This window comes from Apteryx rowi, unplaced genomic scaffold (genome assembly GCF_003343035.1).
Source record: "Apteryx rowi isolate R43461 unplaced genomic scaffold, aptRow1 scaffold_64, whole genome shotgun sequence".
NCBI classification, from domain to species: domain Eukaryota; kingdom Metazoa; phylum Chordata; class Aves; order Apterygiformes; family Apterygidae; genus Apteryx; species Apteryx rowi.
In genome coordinates, this window is record NW_020450916.1 from 1,770,757 (window position 1) to 1,794,741 (window position 23,985).

Here is a 23,985-nt window from a genome sequence, read left to right on the forward strand (position 1 = left end):
GCCGCGCCGCGCCGCGCCGCGCGGGGCGGGGCATTTCCGCGCGACGGTTCTGGAAGGGCGATTCTGCAGCACGAAGGGAGGCGCCGCCTGCGCCCTGGCGAATGACCGCTGCCGGCTTCTTTAATAATTTGCGTCCAAATTATAACCCTTCATCGCCAAACCGAGAGGGAGGGGGGAAACAAACAAACAAACAAAAAAACACTCCCCCAAACTACTGAAGCTCCGAGCAACCACGATTTGGCACACCAACACACTGTCCTAGCCGTGAAAGTTACCCCGATTCTTCCATAACGCAGCGCACATCTGGACCGCCATCCGGAAACCTTTTCCCTACCCTGCATCTGCTGGCAGCGGTCAAAGCCGAACGCCAGAGCTCTCACACGCTTCCTCGAGTGAAGTGAAACGCTTGCATCAGCCCTGACCAAGCAACTCGTAAAAATACTCTGGTCAAGCAAATTAACAAACCAAAAAAGATCCGACTGTAACGTCTACTCAACAGATAGCTTTTAAAATAATACAGTTTTCCTTTGATTTGTCCCCCCCCCCCGTTTTTTTAACAGTTACAATGACTATTGACAGTCGCAAGGGTTAAAAATTATCAGAGGTTATACCTACCATACTCTCCCTTAGGGCTTTTTTGAAATGACTCGAAAGTACTTAGAATAAGGAATGTCTACACTAAGAAAGAAGACAAGTGAGCTACAAAAAAGGTAGAGTGAAATTCACTTTGCAATTCCCTCAACACAAGCTCAGAGCCCGTAGGGTTGCACTGACCCTCCTTCCCTCTCACCTCTCCATTTTATTGCCTTCACTGTAGCACATTTCAGTACTTACTGAGTGGTCCCTTCCCTTTGATTTCAATGTTATCCTTCAGACTTATAATTCAGAGCAATCTTCTGTTTGTAGGTTACTGTCCCTGTAATAATAACGAGCCTGATCTTTCAGATGGCGATGGTGCCAACTGCAGGTGCTCTGAACCTCACAGGATCAGGTCCAAGTTTTCTTCAAAGAACTTTTCAACTATAATCTACCCTCTCCTAAATTCTAAAGGCATTTTGAAATTGCAACACCATTTGATAAAACACGTGCCTGCATGTAAATTACGGCAAAAGACCAAGCCATAAGGCAGTGAAATAAAGCTAATTATGTCTTATAACCTTGATACACTTCATTATGAAAAATAAGTCGAAATAGATAGTAAGATTATCTCTGTTTGAGAAACCTCTCCCTGCCCTAAACATAGAGCCAGCTTCTGTCGGAAGGTGCGGACAGAAGGGCTCAGTATGCTCAGCAGACTCACTTAAGTAGTACCTAGATTTTTAATATTCAGTTATTAAATGATAAGCACAGGTAATATCTGTCTGTTGTTTCCCTTTTCTGATGAACTGAAGAATAACAACACAGTTGGAGAGCAGCAAGGATGCTAACTGGACCACCGGTGCTGTCTGAATGCATTCATCTGGCTGTATTTCAGGCTTAAACAAATATAGTTAATGCGGACAGAAATGCTGCATGGCTTGTTGGAAGCACGGATAGTTTGTTTGTTAAATGTCTGTCTGTGGTACATGGCACTAATTAAAGCAAAGTCTCTGCCCTGAGTTGCGGTGTTGTGGCAGAACTTGACTCTTGACCCTGAGACTGGTAATTTTCAAGACAGCATGATGCTCCCTATTTTTACGTGTCTTAAATTTTTAAGTTTGGTTTCTTCTAGTAAGGGTCAGCAAAATTAAAAGGTCCCCTGGACCTGATATTTCATTAGCTGCCAYGCCTGTAAAACTCTCAGCATTTCCACTCAGAGCAACGCTTGACCCTTCCAAGGAGCCCCCTGAGGTCTTGGCTGCGGATGTTGCTGTGCTGTGAAGATGGCAAGGAACACCATTAGACCATGAGTAGGGGGTCGCTGGTGTCATGTTTGTTAGGGGTGGCAGTGGTCAAACCCCCAGCCTTCCCCATCCCTTCCAAGGGACCACGGGAGAGGACAGTGAGGGCAATGCTGGTGTTTGCAGCTGTGCCCTGCGTGCCTTTCTGGCATAAAACTTGGTTTCCTGTGATTGCCAGCCAATAGCTGTTATCTGGACTGTGCTCTCAAGGAAAGGAGCTCATCTGGGGAAAAAAACAAATAAGAAACCAGTCCTGTTGTCATTAAGGAAATTATCTAAGTGAGAATATTAAATACCATTTTAAGTGGTCCAAAGTATGGGATCCTTTCAGATTTACTAAGGCAAACTTTCATTAACCACAGCATGTGCCATCCCAAAAGACAGGACTAAATTATCAATACTATTTTTGCTTGAGGCGGTATTTTTCTGTAGTCTGATTCTGAAATAACACCATTAACAGTAATGGACTGTCATATGCCCTACTTGCTGTTATTCAGGGGACAAATATAGCAATAAGAACAAGGGCATGGAGAGGGACTGGCAAATCCTGATTCTTCCCAAAGCCTGAGCAGATGCCTGTGTGGAGGGGTTGCTGTTTGGGAGGCCTTTCCTTGAAGTGCTGGGACAAATGTTGCAGAACATAGCTCGCTATCAGCCACGTTTGGTCAGAAAAGTGTAATATTCAGATTCTGGCTGCCCACTGTGAATTCGCTCTGGTTACCAGCAAAACCCAGCTCACGTGGAGTCTGCTCTGTTTATTCCTTTCACTTATCAGACCCAACCTTTAAGTTTTCAGTGATCCATGGTAATGAAGAACATCTCTCCATCTAATAAACTCAGGGTTATTCTCACTTTTCATAGGTATTTAACTGTACCTATATCRTGTGTGACATGATATGGTGTGATATGGTGATACAACAGACCATATGCTTATGGTACATTTTACCCAAAGAATCTGAAAATACTGTAAACATTATGGGTTCGGTTGGGCAAAGCAGTTAAAAATGTGCTTGCCTGTACACATTACTACTCATGAGTTTACATCTAAGTGAATTCCTGACTGCTTTGTTGAAGCATGCCCAATATATTGAAAAAAAACCTGTAAGTGCACACAACCAATGAACTTGAATTTAAGTACATGCTCGAGAGCTTTGCTGAATGTATATATACCAAATATATAAATACCAGATATATACAAAACATCACTTAAACGAACTGCTTGTCAATGCAGTGAGGGATAGGAAATAGTAGTATAGAGCATGTTTCATCATAGTAAATATCACAAAGACAAATCTCCATAGATACTAGAATGCAGTAATAGAATTTTAATATAGAGAAATGATCACCATTTTGAAAATTACACTTGAAAAACCTACACATAAATGACGTAAACCCCAACATATACAACCCAAAATAAAAGCAGCCAAGCTTGCGATTTGATTTAAATATAAATATATTACATAGTTGTGAAAAAGCACACACATGGAACAGATATTCATTCCATAGGCAAGCACTATACAGAGCGATCACGATTAAAATCCTTGCTATTGCAGAGAATCAAGGTAAAATTAGCGTAATCTATTTAGGGCAGAGGATCTACCCAAGAGCAAAAAAGCCTCTAGTCTTTTTTTTTTTTTTTTTTTTTTTTGCTTGCAGATACCATTTTACCCATGAAATTCGCACCTACAATTCAGCCATGGGTAGAAGCCTTGACTTTTTACACTTCAACCTAATGGCAGGCACAAATGTAGCAGAGCTCAGAGTGAAAATTTTTACACAGAATTTATTTCTGCATGCAGAGATATTTTACTTAAACTTTATGTGATACAAAAACAAAAGCACTGAATAATTTGCATGACTATATCAATGTGTGCATATATGTGCATTCACGTGCATGTATAGCTACAATCCTACATAGCCACTTCACAGGCTGAAATATATGACTTAGCCCTACCCACACTTGTTGAATGTGAAAGTTAGGCCAGTTTTGAATATAAACCTCTCAGTGCCCTTCAACTGCATAGGAATTTCAGCTTCAGAGTCACATCTCTCTCCTGGTCAGGTGGGCCTCTGCTGACCCCCAACTACCTGCAACCCCTGGATATTGTCCTTAAGAAACATTTGACAACTTTGGGGCCAATGTGAATATGCAGACTACTGTGCATTTTCCTAATTATCCATACACAAATTCATTCCTGGCCATAGAAAACCGGGAAGAAGGAGGTGGTCTTATTCTCTCACACGAGAACTGGGAGAGAGTTTGGGATGCTGTCAGTGACATCTTCACTGTCCCTCTGGAGACTTCTGAAAGATTCGACTCTGCTAAACTAACAAACTCTGAGAAATAAATGTCAGTGTCATCGCTTTCTGTCATCTCTATAACACTTAGTGTACTCGGCACCTGTGACAAAATTACCCCCTTCTGGCAGGAAGTCTGTAATCTCGTTTCCAGGGGTCTGAACTCTCCCATCATGCTGTCAGCCAAACTGCGCCTATCAGGCCTGTGCGGAGGTACCTCTCTTCCCATAGATCTTAGGAAAACGAGCTTGACAGTGATGAAAATCGTTAAGAGAACTGCCTTCTACTGCTTGAAAGGTCAAGATCCTCCTCCTTCTTTAAGCAAATGGAAGCAGAAAAACCATCATGGAAAAAAATTACCCTTTCAAGAAACCATAATTTAGATCAATTCTGCCTGTTTGGAACTAACAGCTGCCATCAGACTTTAGTCCCAAGCCTGTACTGCCAAGAAACAAATTTTTCCTGGACAAAAACACTTTTGCTGGACATATATATATTTTCATTCTCTACTTCCTATTGCCTCCTACTTTTTATTCCTTACCTTTTATCCRTTCTTTCTAAATCCTTGTACACCTGGTTAATCAACACAGCCGTAATAATAAACAGGGAAAACTTGATGATATGCAGCTATTATGCTAATTAAATAGGGCACATTTATTTTGTCTCAATTGTCTACATAAATTATATTTCTTATCCTTGCAAATATTAATGCTACCTAATTGTTCACAGCTATCTACTTTGTCATAAGTACTCATTGCTTTTTCTGGGGTGGAGGGGACAAAACAGAGAGAGATATAGATTTATAAAAGGGGAAAAGGACAGCTATTTATACTGAAATCTTTCCATAAACGATTAAAAGTAAACAACTGCAAGCCTTAGTATCATTGAAATGGTAAAATTAAACATTGTTTGAAGCATAATGTTTAGAGCTGGACATCTGTAGAAGAAAGAGGAAGAAAATTTGCTTATAGAAAGATCCTGTCTGTAAAACAAGATACAAAGAAACAGTGTAATATATCCTTCAGTGGGAAAACTAAAGAACATTCAGAGCAGCATTACAAAATTTTGGAGGTTTTATGCCCACGCTTTACTAATTAGGTGACAATCCGGAACAACAATCTCCTAATAATTTGCAGAGATCCGTTTTGCCCCTCTACCTTCAGAAAGATATCGGGGCTGAAATGCAGATATCTCTTCATTCAAAGTGTTCACTATGCGAGGACAGGGCTGGGATCGCACCTAGAGCAAGAGGGCCCCAGGCTGCAGGCTCGAGTTCGCTGCAYGTCTCTCATTCACCACTGCCATGCTGTTCTGCCTCGCAGGGGCTTTGCCTCCTGTTTCAGTATAGAAAGTATTAAGGCTGCCTTAACTCGTAGCTGGCTGTCCACTGTCTAAAAAGACTTGTAAAGATTCCGTCTGTCTYGATTTCTGCACTGTCTGCACCTCTGTGCAGGGCATGAAATCCTAAGTAAACTATTTTTCTCTTCTCCGCGGGGGGATTCTTGGGTACAGGGCAAAGGGACCACAGAACAACGAGGGACTGAGTCTCTTTGATTTGCTATTTTAAACCAGCACCTAGTGACTTTACAGGTGTTATTCTCAGTCCGATGCTCTTCTTTTCTTTTTTTTTTTCTTCTTTTTTTCCATTTCAAAGGAAGTCGATCCAAGGCCCTGTGTTCATTAGGGAACCTGAATCATCTCCAGAGGCTCTGAGGGTTCGATGAACCACCACCAGTAAGATGAGCCTGGGGAGAAGGGCTGAGCTCAACGAGGCTGAGGCAGGAGAAACGAACCTCTAAATTTCTAAGAGTCTCTCCTCCCGCAAACAGTGATATGAGCCAAAGGGGCGGGGAGAAAAACCTGCCCTCCAGCATTCTGCRTCCTTGTGAACACAGAAACAAGGTGCAGTTTCCAGAAGATTCACAAGAAGTGGTAAAACTGGGGGAAAACGGGAGTCAGGAGTGTGTGTGGGGAGCGGGGAATATGGAGAAAGGGAGAGGCACTCATCTGCCTTTCACTACATCCACGTACTTTGGAGGATGTGGTTGTAGCATTTCAGACAGTTGCGCTGTTTTTCCACAAAATAAGAACCAGCAAAATAAAGTAAAAAGTCTTTGTGTTCCCTCCTTCTGGGTACGTAATCGTTTGCATGCTTGCGTGTGTACAAATAAACAAATTGGGGACAACAGCAGACGAGGTTATTTTGTAAACAATAAAGCTGTTTTTGCCATTTCAGAGCTTTTTCAGCATTCGTTTTGATACTTAGATTTTTTAATCTGATAATCTATTTCACAAATGATTTGACCCAAAATGATTCTGCCTTTAATTACACCCTGTGACTTCCATCAGCTTGAGCAGGGTGCAGGTCAGGAAGGGTTTTACCCTTCGTGTCAGCCTCCCGTATGAATAGACAGGGCAACTGTATACGTCAAAACACAAGATGACGAAATTTATGCGAGATGAAACAAAGCTCTTYTACCAGATAGCAGCTATGACCGTTAGAGGAAAGGTAAAGGAAAGTGAAGTCTAGGATTCCCGTGTATTTTCCCCAGATATGACTTTGCCCTGCTCCATCAGAGACTCCTCTAGCAGCTGGGGAATTCTTGTTGCAATTTCACATTTATAAAACTGTTTAAATCTAAAGCTAACAGAGCAGAGAATGTAATATACTGGGTTTGATTGATCTGGATCTTCAGGTTTATAAAACCTTGCTGGTTCAGAGAAGATTGCTATGAGTATGTTATTTGTTCCAGTTTAAAATCGTACCCTTTCAGACACCCACATAACTTAGAAATAGATGTACAAATACATTAATTTTTGGCCCTGCTACATTTTGCAGACTGGGAGAGTAAGAAAAAAAATATCAGAATGTGAAAGCTTCCTTCTAAATTAAAGGTTTCATAGCCTAATAAATAATTTCTCTGGCTGTTAGTAAACAGCTCCATTATCCCCTAATGTGGAGGAGCCCGCAGAGACTGGGTGTCTGCTACTGCCTCTTTAATCAGAAAACTGTTTTGACTGTTCTGTCAGGTAAACAGCAGAGCCTGAAACGTGTCTCTTGCCTGTGCTCTGCAGAAACAAAAAAAAACAGCTATTGAATAACTACACACATGCACACACAAAAGCACACATGGTTTGGCGCTGGCTGTTCACCCCGCGCAGCGTTGCCTGGTCTGGAAATGCAGTGCTCATCCTGTGACTGCGGCAATGCTACGAACTCGCTTGAGTCTGTCTGCTGGGTCTTTACAGGAAAGATGCCCGGCAGGGATGGCTGATCCAAGCAGCAGCAACTAAAGGTAGTGGAGCTTCCCAAAAGCTGACCAGGTTGGGAATATTGAGAAAGAGACCTTCAAACCAAAGAGCTATTTAAAGAGCGCAGTTGCGTGGCAGTTATCAGGAAGGCCCTAATTACAGGCCTGGAGGAAGAGCGCAAAACTGGCGAAGGATCCACGTTTAGCAGAGAAGATCCGGCTGTGACACGAGCCTCCAGCCGACGGGCTGACAAGGCTGCTCGCGTCTGCGCAGCACAGCCCCGCGCACATCCCTCCCTGCCAGAAGACCAGTATCAATTGGAAAGGTTTTTACTGCGGAGGAAGAACAGACAAGGGACACACAGACTTCCTCAGATCAACCCAGAGGCCAAATCAAAAGCAGTGGTAAAGAACCTGAATCGCTGCTGCCCCGGAAGCTCAGGTTCTCTAGAAAGGCGCAGTAGAACAGGAAACTGAGTCTGTGATACTCGCGCTACTCTAACAAAACCAAAAAAATAACAGCAAAAAGGAATTTGGGTACTTGCTGAGACTTGCAGGATTTTCATACTTTAAAGTACTGCTTTGGCTCTTAAAAGTTCAGCTGTTCCCCCATGGACAAGAACTATACAGAGTTGTTGGGGGCCAGGAGAGGGGTGGCTGGTTTTTGTTTGAAGTTCCTAGCATTTAAAGAAAGAGGCTAGAAAAAGTGCAAGACAGGTTATGCAAAGCCCACAGAAATTCACTTAAGTCTTTTTTTATGGATCATGGAAGAGGCATTAAAGGGCTGGTGAGGAATCTTGCTCTCACTGAAATTAATGGCAATTCTGCCAGGATTTCAGTTCTTGTTTTTCAAAACATTCATAAGTTTGGCCTCTGCTTTTGAACCTATTTGGGAAGCACAGTCACCTACAAGCACAAGTGAGAACACACCTTCCTTCCTCCTAGGCAAGGTTTGCAGGAAAAAGTATTTTCTTTTACAGGTAGTCTAACAAAAGACATAACTTCTCCCTGCAAACTTGGCTTCTTTTATCTCAGCACTGMAAATTTGCTTCATAGGACTTGTTTACTTCATGTACCTGGGACAGTTCTCTAGTAAGGCTTAAGGTAGACCAGGGCCCCAGACAACACAGACTCGGTTCTGATGAAGAGCTTAGCTGAAGACCTTTCGGATTTTAAAAAAGTCTTGATACAGAGAAGTCTTCAAATGAAATAAACTGAAAAAGGGAATCTCATGAGTATACTTCAAAACAAAGATTCTACTCTTAAATTAGTTCAACCCATTGATTTCTTTATACTGTTTAATTTTGGCTTTTGCCACTCAGGTTCATATCAGACTGAAAGAGCTCATTTTTTCATTACTGCTTTTGGAGTGTGTTACTTTTGTTTAGATCTGTTTCCTTAAAAATTTCACAGATGTCTTTAAAAAAAGTGCTATTAGAAAAACTGGTTTGGAAGTGCAATACATATGCATCATTTTTAGGGAAGGCCAGAGGTAATTTGATAGATTGAATCAGTATCAAGGCATGGAATATAAGTGCAAAGGTTCCATTACCTACTCATGTTTACCATTTTTCAAACTAATACTCTGACACGCTATTTATATTCATTTCTGTCAGTACATGCCTAGTTAAACACCAATTAGCCATAACTTTAATTTTTTTACTACAAGACATGAAAAATCTAAAACATATTGCTCATCATTATGTTGTCCTTTCAGTGCATATGCAGGGTATTGCAGAAAAATATTAAGGGGTTGTACTGTTTTGCTGATCATCTGTCAAGCAATCTATTTGTGCAGGTCACAGTTCTGTAAGCAGCAGGATGAGCTCAAGATGATAAACTTAAAATTACAACACTCATGTAAAACGCCACACACATGCACGTATACCACTCCATGGTGGAAACACCCTATTTGTTTTCTGCATTGTTTACTATCAAATCTTATTTGTCTTTCATGCTAAGAGACAAGTAATTAGAAGTCTACTAATCAATAGACCATTTTATTATCCAGTGCAGCTCTGAATAATCCTCATAATTTAACTAGCTTCTGAGTAGGCCAGCGGTGAATATGCAGAAAAAACAAAGAACTTCACAAATACCAAGGGCTAGTAAGTGCAAAGCAGCTTTCAAGAGAATAAAAAAGCTACACGAGATTATTTTTAAGTAGCTGAATGAAAACAAATGAAATGCAAATCTGTTTTTCCTTCTTTTCTTTTCAGTAGCATTCTTGGCTATTTTGCCCCAGCTGAGCCCCAAAGGTCAGACACATTYGCACTGGTACAAGTTGCACCTCCTCCTGCACCACTGAGAGCTGCCTTGCCACAAGAGGATTTAGCCACAAAGGACGGAAGGAAAGGAGTACGTTACCCCCCTCAGGACCCCCCCCCCCACTTTAGTTTTCTCCTCTGAAGCCTTATGAAGAGAAGCCACAGCACAACTGTGCTGAACCTGCACCGTCCTCAGCCAGCAAAGCCAGACCCTCCTCCCTCCCAAGGGCTGCCCAAGGCACGAGTTTATCGCCCGTCATTCGAGGCACTGGGGCCGCTTTGGGCCACCACAGTTGTCCCCTCTGCCTTCAGGCTCCACTGAAGTGCTCTCATTTATGCCACTTAAGATAGCATAGGCCAAGAGTGGATTTAACACCGAAACTCCAACAATAAAGAACACGGAGAAGCTGCAGTGCACTTCCAGCTGCAATATTCATATATTCACCGATTACAAAATCAGACAGTAACATTGGATCATCCACTCAGACCTCCTCTTTTTTTTTTTTTATACAATATAACTGGATTTTATTTGGCATTCTAGAAATGTATTTATTTAATTGAAAGCAACGAGGATAATTATTCTTTGTCTATCAAAAATAGTTTCTCTGTTTTATAGATGAATACAGAATAAAAACTAGGACAATGCAGAGTAAAAACATTAATTAAATAGCTTTGAATGAGTTTTCTATGCTCTTTCATTTCCTTGACAGCATAGTTACATTATTTCCTCATTTATTGTTAATGAACTAAGTATATCCTTGCTTGGTCTTGCTACAAAATTAAAACAATAAAAATAAATAGAACCAGCCTAATGCTAAATTTAAGCCTTTAGGTCTATGCAAAATAATTACAACTCAAATCACAGTCAGGTTTAAATCACAAACTTTTTAATATTTAACAGAATATTGCTGTAGCCAATGCATAAATAATCAAATGAATAAGACATGACTGGGTGGAAGTAACAGACTTCTTTTTCTGGGGAAAAAAAAAGAAACATAGGAGACAGATGCAGAGACTAGTGTATATATAATAAAAAGCCAAAAGTCAGTACTTTTTATAATTTATAATTGATATAATTTGCATGTTCAACTTACTTTACTTTGCAGTCCATTACTGATGATTATTTTATTGATGACCTTATTTCTACTGTCTGCTCTGAGGAGCTTGCAGTCCAAAGGGCACACACCACTGAGATTTTTGGTATGAAATGCAAAGGAAAGATTTAAAGAGCCCTTCCAAGTCATAGAGTGCTGCTAGGAACCAAAACTCTGTTGGAAAATCTCTGGGTCCTGGGTACTAGCCTAACATTTATTTCTTTGTAAAATCTTCTGTAGCTGTTTTTCCCCATGTGTCACGTCAAATCAATCTTGTTTGTATCCAGCTGCCAATTAGAACATTTTCTCAGAGCAGGAGGTTGGAGCAGAGACCTCCAGAGGTCCCTTCCCACCACGGGGCCCCTGCAGGTACGTAGGGCTGGGTGGGGCCTCCCGGGCCAACAGGGCTTACTGCCACCAACACACAGCCTTTTACCAACTGATCAAACCAGTTCATTTTTGACTCTTACTGCTATCAGGACGCCACTCTTTTGATACCCTTTCTTTATTCCCAACCTAAGTTTACCCATGGCCATCCCTATTTTTTCTCATGCCACTGCGATCCTTTAGCATGAATAGTTCTGTCGTGCCTCTGGTTCATTTATTTACATTTCTATTCATTGTTTTGCTGTGTAAAAACAAGCCATGTTCTTTTAGAGTACGGAAATGTGAACATCGGATGAGCAGAGATTTGAACTCGCAGCAGTTCTTATGCTCTGCAGTAACTACCTTAACACAGGATAAAGACATGCACATTTCCAGTTAATGCAGAGTATTTGATGTGCTGCGAGCTCCACCTAAAGCTGGGGTAACTTGCTAAGGTATAAGGCAGGTATAAGAAAGAGGTATACCTTTTTCTCTCATCAGACAGGATCTCTGCCAGAGCCGTCTCTCTCCTGATAAGGGCTAGAAGTACAACTGCCTTTTTTGTGGCCACAACACTTTGGCTTAGTCATCCTGTTGTCACTTAGCACATGTAGCACCCTTTTACTTCTCATTCATTTCTAACTGATGAAGCAATTAACTTGTAGCTGAATATCTTCTTATTCCTAAGTATGTGATTTTGCACTTGATACTAGTGAATCCACCTCTCTTCTGCTACCCTAGTCTGCAGGGTCATTCAGCTTGATACCCTAATTTTCTCCATATTGACATTGCCTCCTTTCTGTATGTCAAGGCTAATCAGCACACCTATACTTTTTGTGCTGTTTCTGGGCTACATTTTTACTGCTGTTCATTAGAGTTAGTGAGTCACAAGGAAGAAGTGAGACTTGCAATCAACCAGCTCATCAACTAGGAGCGAAATATTGGTTTTCTATTCCTGGTAGTTTCTGTCTAAAGTCCTGGCTTCATCTTGTGGCTATCRAAAGCCTTTAGCCTGAATCAAAGTTTGAAAGAAGGTCATATCTACTGATCTTATAATGACAATGAGAGCTATAAAAAAGAGAGTCAGGCAGAACGATAACAAAAAAAGAAAAGAGGAATATGAGGCCAAAATAATCTGCAACAGTCCTACCCACGCATCCAGAAGGAAGAAGGATAAATGTCAAGGTCTCTATAGAGAAAAGGAAGTACTTTGAGCCGTACCTTTATTTTAACCCACTATGGCATGTCTTGCTGAATAAAATTGCTCTTAATAGCAAAATACATCCTCATTTAAATGAGCAAGTCTGGGTTTTTTTCATCTATAACAGAATAAATTGCTAAACGGTGCAGAGGCCAAGAAGAAATAGCATGTATGATATAGACTTCCTTTGTACTTTATCAGATGGATTAAGCAAGGTTTTAACTGGTGCAAAGGCCTCATGTTAGCTCTTTGCAGACTGGTGAATTCCATCTGTTAAGAATAAATTTCCAGTTGGCACACAGAAAATGACTGCACTGTTGTATAAGCATCTTCACTAAGCTCTGTCATTTATTTCTGTAATTAAAACTATTTTGAGAAAGATGTAGTCAGTTCAAGCAAATTACATGTTACAATAAAACAATCCTAATAACAATACATAAGTTATTAATGAATACTCAATTCTTTATAGGAAAGTATTAACTGGAGTAGCTCCTGAATAGGGTTATTGCTATTTTCTGCTTTTAAATGTGTTTTCTGCACAGAATATGGTAGTTACATTTGCATAATAATCATAAATCCAATCCAGAAATGTAATTTTATTTTTCTGAATAACCAGTCTGTTAATTTATGAGGGATTCTGAATATCCGAAATGATGAAGCAGAGGATAAGATAATGATATGTCCTTTTCATGGGATTTAGTAATTAGAAACAAACAGGGAGCTGAAGGATGAAAATTTTAAAGCAACTTTTATTGATTGTAAAAGCACGCTTTGCAGTTTCTCAGATCTGCTTAGCGTTTGCCAGCATTTCCTGCCCTCTTTCCTCACCTTCCCCCCTCCCCAAGAAAACAAGGAAAGAAACAAATACAGTAAAAATCTGTTCCTATTCTGATTGTTTAGAAAACACAACAATTTTATAAATCTCAAAGCCTTTCCTAACACAGAATGTGGCTAAAGGCCTGCTGACAAATCACAACGGGTGGATGACTTAAATGTGCTCACAGCCAGGAAAGCAACTTCAGACTAAGAGTGGCTACAGAAAAGCTTCCCTAGATCCCTGTACTCCTGCTGGGGGGTGGGGGGGGGAGTGTTGCCTTTGTATCTGTAGGTATTTGTAAATTCCTTTCCTTTCCTTTCTTTTCTTTTCTTGCCTTAAGAGGAACTGTTTCTGCTTATCACCCAAGACCTTGGCCACCAAGGCGACTTTAGAGGAGTTAGCTCAACTACTGTCAACCAACAACATGGCCATAGGAGCACAGAGCTCAGAGAGGACCATGAAAATCAGGCAAGAAACTCTGCAGGTATTCAGTGGACTTCCTTTCTTGACCTACCAGCACATGCACTTTTGCAATCAGGACAAGACCTGCTGTAAGATAAGTTGATGGTGCAGCCCACTTTGTTCAGAAAACTTCTTCCTATATTTCATCAAGCTCAGTAAACGAGACAGCACTAAGGATCATGGCCTTCTACATTTGTGGGAATGTCAACCGTTCAGACACAGAATGATTATTCCTTGATCATTGCTCCTCTAACAAAGACAGAATATAGAGTAAAACCCACCATATGATAAATGATCGTGCCCTTTTTAACGATCAGAAATCTTCTGGTAGTAAAGAGCTAGACGAAATAAATATATAGTATGGTTGTTATTACTGTTGGTTTTTTTTACATCAAAACTTGTAGCTTCTTCTACAAAACAATAGTCTAAATGCACTGCACACAGGATTCACAAATGTAATAGTAAAATTCCCTGCCAGCTGAACAAGGGGAAAAAGGTGATACAAGAACCACTCTTAACATTCAGCTTCTGAGAAGTAACATGAGCTATTTTAGAAGGTATGTATCTCATAAATGTATGTGCGGTTATACATCTTGAAACTAGTATCTCTCTCCTTACATTTCCAACTTCTACTTCTGGTCTCCAAATACATTTTTATCACCAGAGCCTTGAAAATAGGCTTATCTCTGCATAACAAGCAAAACAAGAGGTAGTTTTACAGTGACTCTTTGGCTTGATTCTAATATAACTTATACTGGTGACGCAGGATCAGTGCAGGTCTTGCCTTCAAGGGAATTTAATTTGATTCAGGTAAGATTTGAATTTAAAATAGAATAGCTATGGTCAGGGCAGACTCTTGCTCTGAGAAAAGAATGCCAGCTTGGGAATTTAATCAAGAATTGCTCTTCAAGACTAGGCCCTTATCTAGACAGGCCCTCTCAGCTGATGCCACTGGATTTACAATGATGTCAGGTGAAATGCAAGAGGATCAAGGCCCTGCATTATCACTGACATCAATCTATTCTTTAAAGCCCCCCCTCTCCCATGCACATATAGCCCTCTTTGCCTACCAGGCTTCCCTCTAGGAAAAATAAGGAAAGCGAGACAGAAGGTTAACCAACTCCATTAAGGCCCCAGAGGAGACATTGCCAGAGATAAAAGCGGAAGTCGGGGGCATGACACAGGTGCCTATGTTCAGGCTGCTAGTCTGCAGCTTTCCTCTTACAAGTGGTGGCTTCTCAAGAACACTTTTACAGCCAAATCTCAAGAAACATATGCCTCAAACAACTGTATTCCCAGTGTTGGCATTTGACACCTGTAACATATTCTTCTCTCCAAAGGAGAAAGCACCTTGCTTGTAGGCTACTCCTGTACCTTGCTTTGCAAAGACAACCCTCTATTTCATGATAGTCCAGGTGCTGGGACTGAGTGACCCAGTACTCAGTAGTCTGAAACAAGTTGGCCCGTCCCAGCCTGAGAAATACATTCTCCCTCTCGCATCAGGAAGAAACAGTAGGTGATGCCTTTCCTCCTTTCAATAATTAACAAGCCTTGAGGGCAAAGTGTTTCTTAAAAATAAACAAACACCACCGCCTCCCAAAAGCACAAAAACTCTGAGCAATTCTGGTTCCTCTATGATAGGTGACTACATTTCAAGAAAACTCATATAAAGCCCTAACTTTACAGTGAGATAAAAGACAATATTTTCTATGATTTTTTAAAATAAGCAACTATTTTACTTTTTTTTTTTCCTTCACTCAGAAGCTTTTGGACTCCTCTGTTCTTGACCCCTTTCTTCATTTATTTTTTTAACRTGCTAAAAGAAAAAAAAAAACAAAAAGGGAAGGAAACAATTTACATTATTTTTGGCAAAAATGCCACTGCAGATTAAAAATCCACTGAAAACAGAAATATATAGACAAATATAGAACAGATCATGTTCCACACAGATGTGCTTTCAGATAGAAATTACTCTTCAAACCTGAGGTCTTTTCTCCTCTTTACCAGCAATTGCACTAGGACTCAGCAAATCAACACCCTAACTAGACTAGAGTCCAACCCTACACGAGTGGATTAGAACAGCAGGTGAACTAAGATGACTACAGGGACAAGCATAGATTTCACTGGGCAGGTTGCCAAAATGGACACGTCCATGAGACCCAAGCTCTGTGCAGATTAGCAGTGTCCTATGCAAAATAATAAAGCCTCCTTCTGTGCCCAAGTTAGTGTACAGCTTACAAAAACTCACCTAGAAAGACAGTCACTTGTTTTATTCACAGAAACACCTTGTTTCTACATATACTGACTTAGAAGCTTTTTCCTGAAAATTTCACCTCAAATTTTATTCAGCTCAACATTCTTAGGTAGGAAAAATAAGACTGTTGTTATTACAAGAGAACAACAGTGCTATGGCGAATTAGCAGGTACAAGGGTGCTGCTGAAGTTCAATGAGAAATAGCAACCTGAGAAATGCTGTTGCTTCAGAAAAAGTATACGGGGAACAGGCAATAAGGGGAATGATAATAATGATTAAATAGATTAAATAAAATGGAGGAAGGATGCAAAGACTCTAATGAGAATTTTTCAGTAGAGGAACAAATCTAGAACTATGCAATTAATTATGGAAGATAGGACAATTAATGAAAGACAGAAAGGAAATGTATAAGGAGAAATTAAGAAACGATCAGGTCTGTGGGTGAGAGTAGACAGACAACCATGTCAGATATAATACGCTACTAAAGCTTTTTATTTCCCCATGTCCCTTTGCTTTTCACACTCTTGCAAAACATTACCTCATCTGTTGTTTTTTTCTCTATCCCTAGTGTACAAGCTTACATTTCTCATCTTAGTCTGTTCCACTGCACACAACGGAACTCTTATCTAGCCAAAGCCCCATCACAGAAAGACAATGTCATGCACAGCTGACTGTGTCTTCAAGTACATTTGTTTATATTTGCTAAATATATTTTGAATGTGTTCACCTGCCTCTTCATAGCATAAGCTCAGGGAGTTGAAACATCAAGAAACACCTGTTTTGAAATCAATCACATTATATACCTCCGATTTGTAGGGTGGTTTGCAATACCCTGGGGAAAAATGGACATGCTACATATTTTTTAATCAGAGAATAATGCAATTGTGTCAAATATCTTCCTAAAAAGTGTATTCTATTATCTCTAGCTCCTCACTGACAGTTTGTCTTTGGAAGAAGAAGAAAAAGAAAAAGAAGAAGAAAAAGAAAAAGAAGAAGAAGAARAAGAAMAARRAMAAAGAAAAAGAACAAAGAAAAAGAAGAAAAAAAGAAGAAAGAAAAAGAAGAAAAAGAAAAAGAAGAAGAAAAATAAGAAGAAAAAGAAGAAGAGGAGGAGGAGGGGGAGGAGGGGAAACAAAAGTTTTACCTTCAAACTACTGCAGCTTACAGAATTTTATTATTATGAAACTTGAAGGATGTTTTCATGGGGTCAGTCCTCTCCACTGTTTAATAACACATCTGCACCTTTAACACTTTAGGCAAGGATGTATTTACAGCTCTGCTTCTCAGAAGACTGTTGGGGGGGATTTTTTTTCTTTTTAATTTGGAAAACAATGCAGACTGACAGACCTGAGCAAAGCAAAGCAAACCACATCTGTCCCTTCTCCTACTCCACCCTGCACAGGAACGCCTACCAGCTGCAGCCACCCCCCCCCCCGTCCCTTTTGTTGTCTTGTATAGTACACACACACATCAGAGAAAAGCTTTTTTTTTTTTCCCCTGAGTCACATTTTCAGTAGAAGTTGTTAGACTCTAACACAGAGGGCTAAAATGTACAGCAGCACTGACGGCTGCGGAAGTGACGTTGCATGACACACAAACCCCAGAAAGGTAAAGGAAAGCAGCTGTCAACAAATCGGCATTTATTGTGTTGCAGAGTATAGGCTGAAAGATGCTCACAGAACTATGCATGTGATCTGGGAAGGTCTGGCACTGAACTACTTTAGCTTGAACCAGAATCAAATGCAAATTTCACAGCTTTCCAACCAATATAGGTCTTCACCAAAGAACAGCTAATTTGTGATTTATGCCACTGCTTATTTCACTGCCAAACCTTTCCCAGATGTCCTCGTTATTTCAGGATACTGCCCTTCAAATTTACTTTATAATGTGCCCTGTGTATTTCCTAAATCAAGACTTGACTCTTCACTTCTTTGCATTACTCCTGAAAATAACCTCACACATCTTCTGAAATACGATCCATTCACTTGATGAAATACTCAGAATTCTCTCCTTAATGTGTCCTGGTCAAATTCATAATTATAACACATATTACATTAAATGTTCCATGTAATAATTAGATGATAACGACTTGAGGATTCCACTGAAAAAGTCAGAGAACAAGATTTATGTGACTCTTCCTCCTTCTGGCGTACAATCACAGGACTGGAATCCGACTACACACATCCCAATTCCTTAAATTCAATGAAGTTACAAACCTGTATTATACCACCAGGAGGAAAATCAAAGTTACACTTCAGTGATAGGAGATTTGTTCAGACACAACCCAGAAAAAGGAGTCTACTGCCGAGAATTGTGTCTCTGGTAAAACAACTCAGATGCAGCTTAACTTCACACCTGGCGCAATGGGGAGGCTTCTGCACACTTGCAGAGCCCTAAGCTAAGGTGCCTCTACAGCCCAAATGTAGGAGACAAAATTAATTTAGTTGTCCAGAAGCTTTTGCCAAGTAGAGGTACTCTGGAGTACTCTGGATGCAACTGCCTGAATTCTGGCTAAAACTCATTTGCAAACATCTGATGCCTCTGTAGCTCTTGCCCTATATCCCTCGAAATGTGCTGTGAGCTTGCATAGGTTTTAGCAAATTTTAAGATGATCTGCACTGGCTTGTCATATTTTGCTGTTTACAAAAGCAAATCCAAATAATTTTAAATAGTCCACTTAAGAGTTTTAATATGAAATATTTGAATGCAAATAAAAAAAGATAAAAACGCTCCATACAGAAGAAAAATACTGCATGCACTGGGGGAAGAGGGGAGGGAAGAGATTAAGAAAAGACAATCCAGAGCACAAATGACTTCTATGAATAAATCRTATGTAATACAGTAGCAGTGATACTCAAAGATTATATAGAAGTTATTCTATCAAATTTAATTTGTAAATCTTTCTTGCTTTGTTTCAAAACCATCCCAGAACATTCCAAGCTGGAACACTGTATTTGTATTACATTTCACAGGATGGTTCAAAATCAGTTGGTTATCGTTCTCTTAGTAAATTATATACTGACCTTTCCCTAACACTTAAGACCATAATACTCAAGCTAGGTATTTTTCAAACAGTGCATTATGTTTCTAATTTAGCAAAACATATGCACAGGATTTGCAGAACAATACAAATTATTCTGCACTTGACGAGACGTCAGGAGTCACTTTTATTATTGCAATACTTTTCCCACAGAGTGCTTGTTTCATGTCTGCATGGAAATAGTTCCCCAAATGTCTACGAATGCGAAACTTAGGTGGTTACTTGTTGACCCACACAATTAGCAGTTGCCAGACTCCCGTGGAAAGCCGAACCACAAGTCCAAGCAACAACCAAATTCCATTCTTAATTATTCTGCTGCAGAGTCTAAATATATACCCAGCTTGGGCCCAGGTCATGTTGTGCTATATCTTGCTGCTGTGTGTCAAGGGATTGTATCCTTCATGCTCTGCCAACGTTCAGAGGTATCAACAAGGATAAATTCAGTATGGGGATTGTCACAGGTGCTGAGACCTCACTTGATATATGTACATATGCATGTCAGCCTAGGTAATATACTTGGATAAGGTAAGCAAAAAAGAACATAAATCACTGTCAAGACAAGCTGCTGTATTCCTGAAAGAGAACCATGGTACTTTACTGCTTTGGTGAATCCAGGTGCTATTTTATTCTAAATGAGATTTTGATTAAGAATTATTATGTCTGAAAGTCTTTTAACCCCAAGCCCTCCTTCTTTTGACTGCCACTTCAAAACATGTGTTCTAAGCAATAAAGTAACCTCAGAGAGATTACAACAGCAGAGACATTAGCTAAATCCAACTTGAAATGAACACAAAAAGCCAATGGTATTTATCAGATTGACTTTCCTATGAGTTAGGCTACATTTTCTCTGCAAACGTAATTTTTAACCTGTCGACCACTTACATATTTCCTATAAAAACAAGCATATTTTTTCTTTCATTAGGTTAAAGGTTGAAAATCATCTTGAAGTACAGACAGCATCACTGAGCAAAAATGCTGAAGTGTATTACAGCATCAGAAGTTGTATTACTTAGGCAGATACTATTTTTCAGAGACAGAAAACCAAACTTCTCCTAAATACCTGGTGCTGGAAGCTTAGCATTTAAAAACAGACCATTAGAGACAGCAACTAGTTCAGTGAGCTGTAGTCTTTTTCAGGATCACTGTTCTGATTGGTTTTGCTACCCTCACGTATGACTACATAATTTGCGAACAAATCAGAATTTCATGACAAAATGAGCTATACAGTTCCAAGATCTAAAATTTTATGAAACCCTAACAGGTTTCTGAAAATTGAAAAATACACTGCACAAGACATACAAATCACTGAATACAAAAATATAAGGAGGGGGAGCTTTGTATAGTAGCAATCCTATACAGCTGTCAACGAAAGGCAATCATAGCTGAACTGTGATTATTTTCTAAGACCAAATAAAGCATAGCTTCTTTTCATATCACCCAAATTGACCATTTTCTTTCACACCTTCATGTTCTATTATATGTGTCACTGCAGCTAGAATTGCAAGATTGATTTAGGAAAAATACTTTATCAATCATGAAACAAAAAGCATAGCCAATCTCTCACAGCACAGATACACTTTAAATAATGTTTGACACTTCATCTTATTTACAGAAGCATAAGAACTGGCATCCTAAGTTAGGGACTTTAGTAGTAGCCATTAAAAATTAAGAACACTTTTCCCTACACATTCTCATCTTTTTCACCTTCTGTTTCATTTTCATTGTTATTTTATTGCATTATTTTATAATAGGAAGACAGTCCCAAGAAATCTGTCTTGACTTGCACTTCAGAAATAATATACTGCACTTTCTCATATAAATAGAGAACATGACTGAAGCATTTCTGGCCAGTAACAATTTTCCCAAACTTTCACCACCTTCTCCCCTAAGTTAAAAAATAGAAAGCACTGTTTTCTTTAAGTTTTAATTTATTTGAAAAAAATTCCTGCTCAACTAATTGTGCTCCCATACCATATACCCCATGTGGAGGTCAGAACCACATGGTTAATTATTTAGGGGATCACAAAGAACGTGATCCCCAGGCTATTTGGGGAGGGAAAGAAAAACAAACAAACCTCAAAATCCCCAACGGATTTGATTTCGTGCGTTTCCAAGGCCTTTTAAGCTTCACTGATGCAGAGGCATAAAAATGATACCTGTCTCCCAGCTGAGGGCCAGGAAACTCTAAAAGGAGATCTTTCCTTTGCAGGTGGCTGCTGATGGAGAGTGTGTGCAGTCCCAGGGGACTCGGGGGCGTCACGGGGGCCACGGTGGTCACGTGGGTGGGTACCGGGCACCAAGCTATGGCATCAGGACACTAATGGAGCTGCGCCCAGGAGCTCCCTCTTTGGTATCTCTAGAACTCAAAATCTCAGCTTTTGGTACACAAAAATGAAAAGTTTTAGCTGCTGGGACAAGAGAAAGATGGAGAGGTAAGCTGAGGATGCATGCTTCAGCTTTCTGTACAATTAGTGCCCTTCTTGGTGCACTAAGAGTTAATACTCTTGGGGAATGTGATTACTTTAACCTTGGTTAGCAGCAATGCTCGAAAAAAATTAAAGAATACTTTGGCTTTGACCCTGGCACTTGAATCTCATGAGTTTAACTAGTAAAGGACATAAATTGAATGACTGTAAAGCCTCTATATCACAGGACAGGTGTTTCTAAAAGCATCCCTGACGCCCGACACAGCTAGTTAGAAGAATAGACCTGTCAAAGAGAGGCCACAGAGACAGAAGAAACACTTGATCCTGAAAGCAGAAATCTATAGTAAAGTCCAAAAAGGGAAAACAAACCAAAAAAAGCCTGCACAAGTCTCTCGTGAAGTGACTAAAATAAATAAAAGCATTTCACACGGCAGAATTTTCCTTCCATGTGACTGAGGAGACTGACCAGAATTTCTGCTTACATTTTCACCCATATAGTTTTATTCCAGGTGCCTACGTTCACAGCTACCCGTGTTTACAGTGGTGTAATGCAGCAGAGAGTCTGGGTCTGGTTCCGTGTGAATTCAGAGAGTGCCCACTTTCTAGAAAACATTGACAAGCAGTTACTTCGCATGTACAGGGACTGTCATGACACTCTTCTTCAGAAAAAGAAAGAAAAAAAAAGGAGTAGAAGGAGAAGAAAAGAAGGCACTGAAGTTCAGGCTGGTGTCACAGTCTGTATTGTGTACTGTACAGCCTTGTAACTCTTATTGTGTTGCAACTATAGACGAGATGGTTCTTCACAACCTCTCCTATCAAAGCACTTTTGGTATCTACAACCATAATACAAATATACATTGAACTGAACGAGCCATGTCAGAAAAGAAGCTGATTTCTCATCTTCACTTTGTGCTACATTCATAAGGACATTTGCTCTATGGACAAAAATAGATGACAACCCAAAATTGGTCCCATCAACAAAAATAAGGAAAAAAACATTGCAAAGTTATTGCAGTCTCCATATATAGGCTCCCTTAACTTCACTGCCATCTGCAAAAAACATAAGATRTTATTCAAAGGGCATAAATGATTAGGTGAAGCTGTTCAAATGCCTGGGGTTGCTGAATTCAGGTTCTCATTCTTGCTCTGATTATTATTCAAACACGCTCTTCCTTCTTTGGCAAAATCAAGGCAATATTTTTGCGTTGTTTAAATATGCTACCCCCCCCCCCAAATGAAATAACATCAAATATCACATCCTGAATGATTTATACTACATTGCCAGTCTTATGTAAAAGATGGAGTGTCAGCAAGGTATAAACACTCAAACCCAGTACTATACAACCACAAAATATATTGGGCAAACCTTGAAACTCCACCTGGCATACAAACTACTTGGTAGCTACTAAAATATGTGAATAGGAAAAGAAGAAGTATTATCTAAAGCATGGTATGTACAGAAAAACAATCACAATACTTTGCATTAAATTTTGCAATTCAGATAAGTAGTGGAAATGCAACTCAATCTAACACCAGAGCTGATGCTTTGGGACTAGTCTGAAGTTCAGCCATTCAGTAAAACTTATTAGAAAGAATAAATTCTGTTCTCAACTTCAATTTACAGCTTGCAGTAGAAGCTTTCCTACAGGGGAATACATCTCTACTATCAACAGTAGGCCATAATGAACAGACCCAGTTCCTTGGAACGCCTATGACAGGAAAAAGATTAAATCCAATAAAATGGAAGTCACCAGAACTCTGCAATTCCCAGCAACTGATTCGTAATCTATTACATGAGGCAAATGATTTACAAAGGTCTCTGTTTAGACAATGAAGGGAGTTAATATCTATGGTCTGAACAATTTTTCTGGACTGGCAAGGATGACTGATATATTATTTACAAGCTTCAACATTATTATTCTGTTGAAGCTTACATTTATGTCCAAAGACAAGCTATAAAATAGAGCCTAGTAGTGCTGTTCAGACTCACCGTTTGCTAATAACGGATGACCTTCTCACAGGTTTTAAAATATCTTGAATATGCAAACCCCATTATACAGCTTTAGCCCCACTGGGGAGAAATAAAGATGACCTGGGAAGACTTCCATTACAATAATTATTCTAGGTGAAAGTAACAGCCATTTCTAAAGTTTAGGTTTATTACTGTATTAGTAAAATGTTATAGTAACAGTACTGTGAAACCCTGGTTCTGCTCTTTTCTAGCACATACACGTGTGGTCACGCCACTCAATTTTCATTGCAAGACCTTCAGGCCTTATGATGCCTGGCACTGTTCTCTAAATTCCAACCTTTGCAAACAAATGAGTAGCTCATAATCTCAAATTTTAGAAAGTCAAATTTCTAGTTCTATTCTCTGCAGAGTAAAACCTGACAATATGAACTTTTAGTTGCCAACACTGAAAGACAGATTAAAAAAAGGAATAAGTAAGTTATTATTGTATCAATGCAAGGGTTACATCTAGTTCTTAATAGCATTTTTCTTCAGGTAACTTGCCCATTCATCATGTTTCGTTAGCATTGTACAAAAAGATGGGAAGAACGAGGAAAGAAGAACCAGAAAAAAAAAAAAAATCAATGCCTGGGCTACTGACACAAGGAGAAGGGCCTA

The 23,985-nt window shown here is 39.7% G+C and overlaps 1 protein-coding gene across 19 annotated transcripts in view; it reads right to left on the reverse strand.

Moving 5' to 3' along the window:
- NRXN1 (neurexin 1) overlaps positions 1-23,985 on the reverse strand; it is a 718,052-nt gene that overhangs the window by 54,301 nt on the left and 639,766 nt on the right. Inside the window, exon 14 of one of the 19 annotated variants that reach the window (XM_026084424.1) lies at positions 5,580-5,615. The exons of the other annotated variants lie outside the window; for them this stretch is intronic. Coding sequence (XP_025940209.1) covers positions 5,580-5,615 — 36 coding nt within the window. The remainder of the gene's footprint in view (positions 1-5,579; positions 5,616-23,985) is intronic. 19 annotated transcript variants of the gene reach the window in all.